General features: G+C 41.5%; 1 protein-coding gene across 2 annotated transcripts in view; it reads right to left on the bottom strand.

Annotated features, from left to right (window-relative positions):
- Positions 1 to 271: 271 nt before the first annotated feature.
- The window catches only part of TSPAN5 (tetraspanin 5), a 212,764-nt gene continuing 198,358 nt past the window's right edge, over positions 272 to 14,677 (bottom strand). For both annotated transcript variants that reach the window (XM_049885670.1, XM_049885671.1), the window contains exons 4-8: positions 12,031 to 12,201; positions 8,812 to 8,937; positions 6,781 to 6,828; positions 6,552 to 6,668; positions 272 to 2,771 (exon numbers count right to left, since the gene is read on the bottom strand). In XM_049885670.1, coding sequence (XP_049741627.1) covers positions 2,706 to 2,771; positions 6,552 to 6,668; positions 6,781 to 6,828; positions 8,812 to 8,937; positions 12,031 to 12,201 — 528 coding nt within the window. In that variant the 3' untranslated portion in view covers positions 272 to 2,705. The remainder of the gene's footprint in view (positions 2,772 to 6,551; positions 6,669 to 6,780; positions 6,829 to 8,811; positions 8,938 to 12,030; positions 12,202 to 14,677) is intronic.

The raw sequence follows: 14,677 nt of genomic DNA, 5'->3' as shown, positions 1-14,677 counted from the left end.
TCCCTCTCCAGGCCCCAAATTTTACCTTCATCCTTCCCCTCTTAGAAAACTGGAGTAGAGCAGGGGTTTTCCAGGCGTAGTCCCCAGACAAGCAGCAAGAGCATCACCTAGGAACTTCTCAGAAATGCAAATCAGAAGTAAGGGACAGGGGCCCAGCAATCTGTGTTCTAAGAAGCCTTCCAGGTAAGTCTGATGTGTGCTAAAGTTTGAGAACCACTGGAATTAGGGAATTTCACACTGTCAAGAAAGTGAAGAAAGACGTAACTCCATGTAAGGTAGAACCAAGTTTATTAATGACAGCCTTTATTACAATCACTCTCAAGTGTAAAAAATAAAGGGTGATTAAAATTTAAAACTCACTTGGATTTGCTGTTTGGCCTTTCACTGGATATACCAAAGGGTGGGGGGGTCTTGTCTGATTTTGAGTCAAGTGGTCAGATGGAGCTTGCTGGAGAATGAGGTAACAAAAAAGACCAGGGTGCCAACTGGAGAGTTCTAGTCTTCTCCATGCTGAAAGACATTACAAAATGACAACTGTGGTGGGGGCGGAGATGAACTAAAACTATCTGACAGCCAGGATAGGGAATGAATGTCTCTAACTATACAGAAACACAAACACGCACACGTGCATAGTCATACACACGCCCAAACTGTGGAGACTAGGTTTGAAAAGAATTCTTGTCCTTTCTCTGAGCAGACTGACACACTTATCAGCCACAGTGAAGCCACACGGGGCTGAAATGTAAAACCTCGCTAAATTTCCACCAAGTATGCTAGCTAGCTGCCTAATTATGTGTTGTTGGCCAATGTGTCGTTGCTGTAAAACATGCCTGTGGTTTTCCCAGCATTCCACAGACTATTATCTGCTCCGCAGGAGAGCAATATTCCAGTTGACATAGTCACAGACACCAGTTGAATTAAAACCTGGGGCAAAACTCGTCCCTCCCAGATGGAGCGGGGCAGGGGCTGCAGCACCAGTGCCAAGTAGGTGGTTTCCCACATTGTGTCACAGAACGCTTGCCCGTTTAATGCACTTTCCTCCAAAGTATTTGTGCTTTGTTACCATTCCCATAAAAGGAGCCTGGTGACCCAGTGGTTAAGCGCTCAGCTGCTAACCAAAAGGTTGGCAGTTTGAACCCACCAGCTGCTCCATAGGGGAAAGATGTGGCAGTCTGCTTCCGTAAAGATTACAGCCTTGGAAACCTTATGGGGCAGCTCTAGTCTGTCCTACAGGGTTGTTATGAGTCGGAGGTGACTCAACCGCAACGGGTTTTTTTTTTTTACCATTCTGATGTTTAGTCTGCAGTAAGAGAATAGACGGAGCTCTGACCATCCACTCCTTTCTTTTTTTTAATAAACTAACACAGAAAAAAAGAAAAAAAAAAAAAAACCCAATTGGAAGTTTTCTGATCATGTCAACACTGTTTCGGAAGTGGGTTTTATTCCACTTAAAGAGCAAGAGAGGGAGGGTGCAGAAGAGGCCAGTAAAAGGACACTGTAACAAGACAGTTGAGTCCATGGAAGCATTTGTGACATCACAGCTGGTCTCTCCCCAGCCAGGCTGAGGAGGACCCACCACAGCCTCCCAAGGCCATAACCCTATGAAAGAAATGCTGACCTAATGTCTTTACATGTTTGTAGGAAGGGTGGCAGGAAATGGACTTGGCAGATTCAGATTCACAGGTCATGCAAGCCAGACGGTACAAAAGAAAAATTAATATTTCAGCTGAGTAAAAAAACATCTTAAAAGAAAATTTATGAGAAACCATCATAGCTTTCACCTTTGGGAGAAGGAAAAAAGAACCCCAATACAGAGTATTCCAGAGTGTCCAAAGAATCTAGCAACAACTGATTTGGTAGTAGTGGTGGTTGGGGGCGGGGGAGAGAATTTACCTATCTCTTCATTAACCTGCTCGTATTTCTCCTCCTTGGATTTCATTGATAAATAAAGCTCAGGCCTACTTAGAAAAAGGTCTATCAAGCCAAAATACAACATTGTGAAGTCTTCCAATGCCCTGGCTCCATGCACATATTACACACAACTCCTCTTATAAGGAGACACTCCAGAATAGACCGTGTGCCCTCACAGTTACTTGTCAAGTGTGATCACCACAAAACCTGAACCCAAAGACAGGCTGTTTTCTTCTTGAGATGATGACTGTAACAGTTGCTTGAAATGTACAGTGGAGGGATGCTCAAAAACACTGCCCTCCCAGGTGAGGGGCTGAGTTTTAGAAAAGATGCACCTCTTTTGGCCCTGGAACAAAAAGGCAGTCCTTCAGGTGGTGACGAAGAGCAAAATTACCTCTGACAGCCCTCCAGTTACTGAAATAGAGAACAAAATGGTATTTTCCACAAATTCAAGGGTATCCCATTTCCATTTAAGTACATTTGGGTCCCCCACCCCCATTTTTTTTGTTTGTTTGTTTTTGGTACGTGTCCAACCAGCTATAAATCCATGGCTACAGTAGAGATTTATGGCGCAAGAACTTTCACACTGCTTTTTTTTTTTAAGTTCTGTCAGTGAGCAGCATTTCCCAGTTTTACTCCCCCGCCAAGAAACAAGTTCTTCGTAGCTCCATCAGGTGGGGTTGAAGGATGCCTCTGAGATTGGGGTCCACGCAGCTTGAACATGAGTTCAGCACAGAGAAGGGTCAGGAAGGCTTGCGTCTGTCCAGTGTCTTGCAGCAGCTGTTGCAGGGGCTCTACCAGCTAGCCCTGACGGCTTCAATATCACTAACCAAATTCTGGGCCAAGCATATCCCAAAAATCTGAGAAAGAAAGGAAAAACAGAGTCAAACAATGAAACTCTAACCTCATCGGGCTTCTCCTTGGCCACTGGGCCCCATTTTTTTTTCTTTTAATATATGATCTTTTTTAAATGAGGTATAATTCATATACCATAAAATTCACTCATTTAAAGTTTGTAATTCAGTATATTTAGGGTACTCACAAGAATGTGCAACATTCACCACTAATTCCAGAATATCTTTATCAATTCAAAAAGAAACCCCATCATTCCCTTTCCCCCTTGCACAAAGCCCCTGGCAACCACTAATCTACTTTCTGCCTCTTTAGACTTGTCTATTCTGGACATTTCATATAAACGGAATTATACAATATGTGACCTTTTGTGTCTGTCTTCTTTCATTTAGTATAATGTTTTCAAAGTCCATCCATGCTGTAGTATGTATCAGTCCTTTGCTCCTTTTTATGGCTGAATAATACTCCATTGTATGGGATGTACCACATCTTGTACATCTTGTTTACCCAATCATCAGTTGATGGACAATTCGGGTTGTTTCCACTTTTTAACTATTATAAACAATGCTGCTACGCATATTTATTTACAAGTTTTTGTGCAAACATATGTTTTCAGTTCTTTTGGGGGTATACCTAGGAGTAGAACTGCTGGGTTTTATAGTAACTCCATGCTGAACTTTTTGAGGAACTGCCAAACTGTTTTGCACAGCAGCTATACCATTTTATATTCCAACCAGCAATTTATGATGGTTCCAATTTGTTCACATCCTCACCAATATATTTTAAAAAATATTATTATAGCCATCCTAGTGGGTGCCAAGTGGTTATCTTATTATGGTTTTGAATTGAATTTCCCTAATGACTAATAATGTTGAGCATCTTTTCATGTGCTTTTTGGCCATCTGTTTATCTTCTTTGGTGAAATGTGTATTCAAATCTTTTGCCCGTTTTTAAACTGGGTTGTCTTTTTATTGTTGAATTGTAAAAGTTCTTTATATATTCTGGATACTAGATCTTCATCAGAGAAATAAGCTGCAAATATTTTATCCCATTCTTTGGGTTGTCTTTTCACTTTCTTGATAGTGTGGTTTTAAACACAGTTTTTAATTTAGATGGAGTCCAACTTACCTATTTTTTCCATGGTTGCTTGTGCTTTTGGTCTCATATCTCAGAAACCATTGCCTAATTCATGATGACAAAACTTTACATGTATGTTTTCTTCTAAGAATTTTAGAAGCTTTAGCTCTTACATTTAGGGCTTTGATTGTTGTGAATTAATTTGTTTATTGTGGTAAAGTATATATAAAATAAAATTTACCATTTTAGTCATTTTCAAGTGTGTAAGTCAGTGACCTTAGTTACATTCACAATGTTATGCAACAATTGCCACTATTGTAATTTTTATGCAATTAATGCATGCCTTCTACGTTTGTTTGCTAATTGCTTCCTCCCCTAAGCACTGCTATGCCAATTTTTTTCACATGTTGCTATAAAAAAAAAAAAAATTTAATCAGCAGGCTTACAAAAATACCTTGCTGGGGGAGGGAGCAGTTGGTGAACACAGAGGGTACACATTATTTGAATAAAATAAGTATTTGTTTCCAAAATTTATCATCACCCCAAAGAGAAATTCATTATCTCTTAAACAATATCTCCCTATTCCCCCACCACTTGCCCCTGGCAATCACTAATAAACTGTTATCTCTATACATCTGCCTAGTCTAGATATTTCATATATGTGGGATCATATAGTATTCTTTTATGTCTAACTTATTTCACTTAAAAGAAAAAAATTCACTTAGCATAATGTTTTTAAGGTTCATCTTTTGTATACTGTAGCATATACAAGGACTTCATTCCCCCTTATAGCTGAGTAATACTCCATTACATACATATATACCACATTTTGTTTATTCATTCTTCTGTTGACGGACATTCGGCTTGTTTTTACCTTTTGCTACTGTGAATAATGCTGCAGTAAGCATTGGTGTGTCCGTTTGAGTCCTTGCTTTCAGTTCTTCAGGGGTATATACCCAGGAAGAGAACTGCTGGGCCATATGGCAGTTATATGTTTTAACTTTCTAAGGAAATTATTTTCCACAGTAGCTGCACCATTTTACATTCCTCAAGAATGGATAAGTATTTCAATTTCTCCACGTCCTTTCCAATTCTTATTTTCTTTTTTTTTTTAAATAACAGACATCATAATAGGTGTGAAATGGTTACTTTTTGTATATGGCATAAAGTAGGGGTCCAAATTCACTCTTTTGGATATGGATACCCAGTTGTTCTGGTATCATTTATTGAAAATACTATTCTTTCCCTACTGAATGAATATGACACCCTTGTCAAAAATAATTTGACTGTAGATATACAGGTTTATTTCTAGACTATCAATTCTATTGCACTGATCTATGTCTAACCTTATGCTACCCAGTACCCAGTGCCGCCCTTATGCTAGTACCAATAAATTTTGAATTGGGACATGTGAGTCTTCCAAATTTGCTCTTTTTCAAGTTTGTTTTGGCTATCTGAGGCACCTTGCATTTCCAATGAATTTTAGGATCACTTTGTCTTATTTTACAGAAAAAAAAAAAAAAAAAACCAAACGTATTGCCATCTAGTTGATTCTGACTCATAGCGACCCTATAGGACAGAGCAGAACGGCCCCACAGAGTTTCCAAGCTGTAATCTTTATGGAAGCAGACTGCCACGTCTTTCGCCCATGGAGTGGCCGGTGGGTTTGAAACCGTGATCTTTCAGTCAGCAGCCAAGTGCATAATCACTGCACCACACCAGGGCTCCTTTTTTTTTGCAGTTGAAATTTTGATAGAGATTGCACTGAATCTGTAGATCAGTCTGAGGAGTACTACCATCTTAACAATATTTAAGTCTTCCAATCCCGAACGCAGGATGTCTTTCTATTTATTTAGGTCTTCTTTAATTTCGTCCAACCACTGTACCTCATTTTTCACCCTCCACAGTAAGTATTACATCTGCACAGCATGAAGAGTCTAGCTCTTGGGACTACCCAGGACAGAAAGCAGGTGCTCCTTTCCCTCACTAACACGTTGGCAAGGTGGTCCAAAGACAGAAAGAGGTATAGCAACTCTGTGAAAACCCTGAAGCCTTACTTAACCTTGCCACTGAGCTCTCCTCCTGACCATTCATGTCTGCACCAGCTGTCACAATGCAGCATCATCGAGCCCCCGGACATGCTGGAATGCCAGCAGGCGGCTACTGACCCAATCAATCTTCAAAGGGAAAATAAGGTTTCCTAAAGTATTTCAGTACACTAGCATCTAAAATCAGAGCTAAAACAAAACGCAAACTGAAGAGTTTTAGGTCTATTCCCCAGGCCTCCAATGGGTTTTAAAAACTATGGCATTCAGGTGACTAATGGAAGATCCTGTCCTGGTGAGGGCCCTCTCAGGGCATCATTTCTCTGTAACATCCTTGTCTTAAGGTCTCTGCATGGCACAAATGGTTTGTGTTTGATTACTAACCTAAAGGTCGGCAGTTCAAACCCACCCAAAGGCACCATGGAAGAAAGGCCTGGCAATCTGCTTCCATAAAGACTACAGCCAATAAAACTCTATGAAGTAGTTCTAGGCTGTATCACAAGGGGGTGCCATGAGTTGTAACAGACTTAACAGCAACTTTTTTTTTTTTTTTTTAAATAACATCTGAAAAACCCTATGGAGCAGTTTAATGGTGTAACACCTGGTGTCACCATGAGCTGGAATCAGCTAGACAGCAAAGGGTATTTCTTTGTATCCTCATCTTACCTGCAGCAATGCAATGCCTATGAAAATACCAGCCACGATGGTTAAATTGTCTTGCAGCCACTTCTCAAACTGGGGCACACAGCCTTTCGTGTAGATCACGATCTGCTGATCCACTTCCTTTACGAGGGAAGAGCAGAGCACAGCATCACAGTTACTGCCATGGCACCTGCACATTCAAAGTTCTTCCATATGCCCCTCATGCCAGGTGACAAAATGAGATCCCACTTACCGATTTCTGCCTGGCATCATAGCCACACTGAGTGTTGATGACATCTTCCTGGTGGAGAAAGAAAACAAAAAAGTGAAATTAGCTTTTGCAAGAGGGAAAGCCCACCTAGGAGTGAGCAGAGGACCCTAGGAAGGGTCAGTGGTGAAATGCGTAATTGAGCATGGATGTGTCACAGGCACTGTGTTAGGCACAGTGTATATATTATCCCAAGGAATTATCAATCTTCTCAAGCAGGTATTAAAATTTAAGCTCCATTTTACAAATGAAGAAAACTGAGGCTCAGGGAATATCACAAAGTGTAGCAAGTTCATTATGCAGGAACATAAAGATTCAAAGTTAATAACCTCAAGAAACTCAAGGGAACTGGAGACAGAGAGAGAAATCATAGTTAAAGGGCACAAGGGCTGTCTTCATTTATGGCCTTTTGGGGGACTTCCACTTTCTAATCTATATACCTCTATACTGTGGACGTATTGTTTTCCAGTGAGCATACATAACTCTAATAGTTAAATAAAACCATGCCCTGACCACATATCACATGGACAGTGTGGTATCTCACAGGGTCTGATCAGAAACGTGGGTTCCACTTTTTGGGTTTATTTCTCCCCTCTGTTGGCATGGGCTGGATTGTATTACTTTAGAGCTTAAGGCATGAGGTATCTCTGGCTAGAGGCTCTGTAGTTGAAAGGGGAGGCATAATGCCTTCTGAGGGTCTTCAGAATTCTTCCGTTGGAATGCTAATGTAGGGCCCAAACTGGACACAGAGAAGGCCACGTCAGTGTCGGCTGGCCAGTTGCAAGGCTGCCATGAGTGGGCACGGCAGGCTTCCCGTTGCCTTCCACTCTCCTTAGACGGACCCAAGGAGAGCAAGAAACTGGCCAGTGGAAAGGGTCGGTTCCACTCTCCATCTGGCCAGGTCTCAGCACTAGGGTAGCACCCTCCTTAGTGATTCTCAGTCTCCTCCTTCAGACCAAGAGAAACAGCTCAGGCGAACCCTTCAATGAGGTGCTGGGTGAGCAGGCCTGCAGGGGAGTTCAGCTTTTCCACCCACTGCCCCTTCCAAAGAGCCCCACGCACTCTACCTTGCAGGAGGAACACAACTTAACTCATCAGCATCCACCTAGCACTGCTCATCGGGGGTGGGCGTGTCTTGGGGAGGATACTTGGAGACCAAAGCATCAAAGAGAGGCTAGAAAGTCCCTGAAGGGCTGCGGTGTAACAGTGCACAGGGCCAAGTGCAGATGCAACTTCTCACATGTGTGGTTGATTCTAACACTCAATTCTGGCTTTTAACTCACAACACGGGAGATGCATGACATTCTATATACCAGGAACATGATATGACCCAAATACAACCAAATCCATGGTAAAAGGGAGTGCCTTATGGATAGGTCTTATGTTTTTTTTCTTTTAAAAAGTAAAATACAAACTTTCATTATTATAGTCATTACAACTCCTTAGTGTCTGGGTGGCTGTGATCTTCCTACACCTGAGCCCTATTTTGTCTCACTCTCCTACTCCTAATATTTTCCCCAGAACTAAGCCAGGAACAAAAGGGTTACTAACCCCAAATCAATGAAAAGAACTCACATATGAGCCCACCCTACTTGTAAAGAAGGAGTAACACAGGTAACATAAACAGACTGTCTGGTTTGAAGCTCCACTCCATCATTTGCTAGCAGCGTGAGATTGGCAAAGTTACTCAAACCCTGTGTGCCCCAGTTTCTTCACCTGTAAGAGGAGGATAATGGTGGTATCTACCAGTAGGAATGTTCTGAGTTTAAATGAGCCAACGCTCATAAAGGCTTAGAACAGGAACCAGCACCGACTGCTAAATTAACGTTAGCGAAGATCACACCTACTGGGAAGATCTGAGCACTACACCCCCTACAGGAGCTGCAATTAGAAGTAAGCGGGTAAAAAGAGGTTTCAAGAAAGCCTTTCAAGAGGTTTCAAGAAAAGACCCACTACCAAATCCCACTCTCGGTGTGATACCCAGAGCAGGCCAACAGTTTGCTGGCACTTGCTTACCGCAGGATCTTTAGTACAGCAGGAGAATGGCACGCCGCATCGCTCTCGACTTGCATTGGAATCTGTGCAATTGAAGTAAATATTTAGGTTCCAATCATCAGCTCCAAAAGCCCCACAGCACTGCCACTAGAGCAAACAGGACAGAATTAGAACATCTTGACTTGGAGGCAATCAGGCGCCTACACTCACACCCGCCAGTATAACACCCAGCTTCTGCCAGCTCTAACTGCCCCTTCTGTCTCAATTTATTTTTAAGCCAAAGTGAACCTAAAGGGCCCCTGTAAAAGCTTCAAAGTAATTAAAGGTGAAGGTCTGTAAGTGAATGCTGGCACATGATTTAGACAATTGATGAGAAAGGTACAGGCTCCGCTACCTACAGTGTTACCATAGGGAGGGCAGAGCAGGAGCTGCACAGCAGGTGCGGTTAGAACAAGAGCTGTCTGGTGTGGGTACACGGGGAAAATTCTAGAAGGACAAAGAAGAGACTAACTACAGTGGTAGTGTCTAGAGGGGGCAATTGTGGTTGTGGGTGGGATATCTAGAGGCTTAATTTTGATCTCTGCATTTTAATGGTTTTTTTGTAATCAGTTTTATTGAGGTATAATTGGCATACAATAATCTGCACCTGTTTAAAGTGCACATATGTTTTGACACATGTACACATCATGAAACCATCATCACAATCAAGATAGTAAAATGTTTAAAGTGCACAATTTGATAACTTTTGACATACGTATACATCGTGAAACCATCACCACAATGAAGACAGTGAACATACCCATTACCCCCAAAAGATTTAGAGACTTACTTTTCATAATTTATTTATTTTTACTCTTTAAATTTTAAAACAAAATTTTAAAAACAAGAGCATGTATTCACATTTTCGAATGACTACAAAAGACTAAACCATCTAATTAAAATAAGGCAGTCCCCAGCTTACGAACGTGTGACTTAGGTACAACCCACAGTTACGAACCAACTCCCATAAAGCCTACTATATTAAAACTTTGACATACATACAATGGTTCGCAATAACAAATGGTTACTACCTTGTGATGGACATCAAAACATTATCATTACTGTACTTGTATGTTAAAGATGTTTTAGTGTATCTGAAAGTGTTTAATGTTTTTTATGCACAGAAATTACACCATGTACTATATACTAAGACAAACATTTGACTAACTGACATTAGCTACAAACCATACCTAACTATTTTGACTTACGTACAAACTTGACTTAAAGATGCACTTAAGGAATGGAACTCGTTTGTAATCCGGGGACTGCCTGTATAATAAAGTAAGCTGTCAACTGAGGGTCTTGAATGGGGTCTATCTGAAAGACTGCTCCATAAACCCCTTTCTCACTCCCCCGGCTAGACTATCTCTACGTCTCTGAGTTAAATATCAGGCTTTGACCACTTTAAGGTTTTCAGGGCCAACAGCTACTTCAAAACACTAAGCTCCAAGAAAGAAAAATAAAATCACATGCAGTAACACTTCTATATAAAGCAGACAGCATTTCAAGAGAATGTGTACACTCCTGTTCTTCAAACCGTCTGGTCCTCCTGAGGGCCAGGGTTGCGCATCGCAAGGTTTGCCTACAGAGCTCCATCAGATTTGTCATGCAACCTAGGCAGGAATAATGCTTGGGAAGGTGTGAGCTTGCATCTATTATGACCTAACAAAACCGTGAGGGCTGCTGAGGAGATGAAACAGGGCTTAATTTCACACCTGAGGTACAACTTACACGAGGGCAATTGTTGCTGACACTGAACAAAACCAACCGCACAGCACAGCTCAATTCTTAGTGTCTAATGAGGGAGGGTGGCCTCCCTCACAGCAAAGAGATGCAGCCACTTCTTCCCTTTATCAAAGGAAACCCCAGCTCATTCTGTAAAACTGTCCAACCAGGCAGAGGGCCACTGTTCTGCTGGGCTTCTGCTTGCCCTCCGGCGCTGCATGTGTACAGCAGTGTCACTGACACAGCCATCCATGTCTGCTCAGATTATCCAATTTTTCAGTACATGCAAATAAAAACCCACCAGTAGGTAGGACAATAATACCTTAAGCCTAATATAAAACTATGTTCTGTCCTATAGGGTCGCTATGAGTCGGAATCGACTTGACGGCACTGGGTATGTCTTACTAGAGTCTCATAACATCCCTGTGAGGTAAAACCAACAATCAGCTGCCGCTGAGTCAATTCTGACCCATGGTGACCCTATGTATGTCATAGTAGAGCTGTGTTCCACAGGGTTTTCATTGGCTGATTTTTTTAGAAGTAGATCACCAGGTCTTCTTTCCAAGGAGCCTCTAGGTGAACTCTAACCTCCAATCTTTTGGTTAGCAGCTAAGCTCGTTAATCGTTCGCACCGTATGAGTTAGACAGCAGCTATTATTATTGCCATTTTACTATTGGGGGAAAGAGGGACATGCCCAGGGTTACTTAGTTAATCCGATTTGGCACTAGAATCTGTGTCTTTTGACCCCTGTTTATGTCATTTTGCATTTGGAGTGAAAAAGGGCACCTCTATGTGGTTGCTTGCCCCTGAGCAATGACAAACTATTAGAAGCCATCACATAGTAGCTCAGAGACCTGGGGAGGTGGGGACACTACTGCACAGATTCTTTACATATTAGAAACAACTTACCAGAAGTTGGAATAGACTCAGCAGCAACTGGTTTGGTTTCATTATTTTTTTAAGGGCTTAGACATTTCTGAATTTTTGGCTTTAACTACATGAGCTATAATACTTGGATAGGCATATTTTAGGGGCTTTGTGGATAAATATTCCATTAATAAGTGTATTATTCTGAGCTGTGAAGTATGGAGGGTTACCAGAATGGTGTGGGCGGGGAGGGGCAGGAAAGCATCTGTAATTAGCAAATAAAATTTTAAGCTTGGTTTCCTCTGTTAACTAAGTTCTTCAAATGTCGACAGGAAAGGGCAAAAGTGATTATAACCTTTTTGTCCAAGAATTTTCTTCTTTGCTCCTCTAACTTAATACGAATTAAAATAAGGAAACTAGCTTATTCCTGTTTAAGGTACAAAGCCCATAAGTCATACAGCTCATCAGAAAACAAGTAGACAAACAAAATAATGCAGAAAAGTCAGAGGTGGGTTCCAGCTGGTCATACAGAAACCAGGATGAGCGTTCATTGGAGTCATCCTTCCAAGAAGGTTCTCAACTTACAAATAAACCAAATTTACACTTACATATTCCTGGGTGAAGTCTATGAGGTTTTGCAAATCAATGTCATCCCTGTACGCTCTGATGTTGTTGTTTATAAAAAAATACAGCTGGTCTTTGATCCAGTCTTTGAACACAAACGCCAGCACCCCAGCAGTGAGCTCCAGGAAGAAAATAATTCCCAGGAACACAGAAAACTAAGACAAGAAACATAGACACAGAGAACAGTTACGAAGGCTCTTCAGACCACAGGTAGTTAAATGGTTCCTCTCTAAAAAGGTCTGTAATTACATTGCACTGTTAACTCATATCCAAAACACATAATCTTAAATTTCTTGAGTTCCATTAATAGAAAATTACACTCCAAGAAAGGGTTTAAAAAAAAAAAAATCATTTCACGATCACATTTTCGGGGCTCTGGTGTCCCATTTGGTAATTAACCAACAAAGCCCATAAGCAAACATGGATCATAGGAATTTCTCATTAGACCCACATTATGGCCTAATGAATTTCTCGTGATTAACGCACTGCCAGCTGCTGGAACAATGACCTGCCTCTCCCCCCAGTAAGCTTCTGTAATGCTGAAAGATAGATGATCCTGATTTTTGTCATGTGTTAGTGTGGCCTTGATTCTGTATGCCATATCTTCCTTTATGGATTCAGCCAGAGCTCCAACTCCCCTTTGCACCTGTGATGCAGGGTCAAACAGCAGACGTGTTACTCTTACATGGAGCAGTCATAGAGGCAGTGAGCGGGAGGGTGACTGCGGCATTAAAATAACTGCCCATCATGAAAACAAAAACCACTCGGCTGAGGGCTTCCTTGGGAACATTAGCTGTGCTGTTCTTCCTTTGTGAGGCCCTGGTCTCAGGAAACACTTTGAATAAGATCCAAAAGCAGCCAAACCAACACTTCTGGCTAATGCAGAAAGCAAGAATGTAAAAAGGAAGGCTACAAACTATAAGGCAAGGTGATAATTGCCAGTAAATTTGGAGAAGTTTCCATTCCATCTAGAAGACTCAGAGAGCCTCATCTTAGTCATATCACTACCCCCATGATTCTTCCCACCCCCATATTCTCACCCCTTTTCAATTTTTTTTTTTTTGCTAAAGTAGACTATGAGAAATGAGGTAAACTGTAGGTAAGCTCTTGTGGTGACAGAAAGAATGTCACTGAGCTGCTCCTGCTCAGCAGAGCTCCTGAGGGCTGTGGGAAGGCAAGCGGTTGAGGAGGCAGAGAGCTGAAGCGGTCTGCTGTTCTCATATTCAGTAAGCAGACCTCACACAGCCTGCCAAGAGGAAAATGAATTGGGGGCAGGGTGCAAAGGACACCACACGGTTACTTATTGAAATTAGGGAAGACCAGAAAAAAAAAAAAGTTCACCCATTCAGCAAACATCAACCAAATGACCCGCTGTGTGTCAGGCTCTGTGCTAAATGGGCTTGGCAAATGCTAGGATGAGTGAGATCACACCCCTGCCTTCAAGGATCTCACAGAGGGTGGAATGTATCCGTATGTCATGGGAGGGATGGAGGCAGGGGTGGGAGAGGGTGGCGGGGGCATTTCATATTAGATGTCAGTATATCTGACAGTGTTTATCCAGGGTGCCAAGGCAGGTTTAGGAAGGTGGGGGTGGAGAAAACAAAAAAACCAAACCCATTGCCACTGAGTCAATTCAGACCCATGGCGACCCCATGCGTTACAGAACTGCTCCATAGGGTTTTCTTGGCTGTAATCTTATGGAAGCAGATTGCCAGGCCTTTCTTCCTCAGCACCTCTGGCTAGATAGGTTCAAATAGTCAACCTTTAGGTTAGCAGTGGAGAGGGAGGGGTATATGACACAGTTACCATACACAGAAATGATAAATCCCATGCAGCATGCACGCATGTCCACACAAAACACTGAGGTAGTAGTCATTCTAAGATTTTAATTACATTTTCATTCTCACCTCCATAAAGGTTAGGTAAGTCCATTTTCCAGTTCCTCTGTCAAATGTTCTCATAATGTTTACATAATGCATATCTCAAGAATTGAGTCCAAACTCAATTCATCTCACATATTTGGCAGAAATCTACATGCCCCAAGCCCTGGGAATGAATTTCCTATATTTCAAAGGTATGCAGACTGATTCACATGTCTTGTCCTGGGGCCTCAATCAAGAAGGAAAATCCTTTTCTATTTCAGTTTCTTAGCTCTTGGCTTTTCCCTCAGTACTGCTAGCCTTATGGCATCAGAGAATCAAGGATGTTTGGAGTCATGTTGACATTTACTTCTGTCATATCTCTGGCTTAAAGAATATTCTAGGTCAGTTTTATTGGTCCATTTCATGGAGAAAGAGGCCATTTTCCATACCCTCCAAGACTTAAAAGAAAGCCAAGAAATAACACAATCCTCTTTATTTACAGCATGGGACTTCATAAATTAAGGTACTAATTAAGAGAAATATGTATATTTCTGCCTGTTCAGTTACTCCTGGTATCTTCAACTACAACACTAATAAAGTGTACTAAAATGCCTGCCCATTATAAACTAAACTATGTTCAAGTAAAACATATTAAAGGGGATCCCATCTTCTTGGGCATGAAGCTTTTTTTTTTTTTTAATTGTGCTTCAGTGGAAGTTTACAGAGTAAATTAGTTTCTCATTAAACAACACACAAATTATTTTGTGAC

The sequence above is a fragment of the Elephas maximus genome, chromosome 5 (assembly GCF_024166365.1).
Source record: "Elephas maximus indicus isolate mEleMax1 chromosome 5, mEleMax1 primary haplotype, whole genome shotgun sequence".
NCBI classification, from domain to species: domain Eukaryota; kingdom Metazoa; phylum Chordata; class Mammalia; order Proboscidea; family Elephantidae; genus Elephas; species Elephas maximus.
Note: the sequence above shows the minus strand (reverse complement) of the source record. Positions and strands in the feature narration are given on the sequence as shown.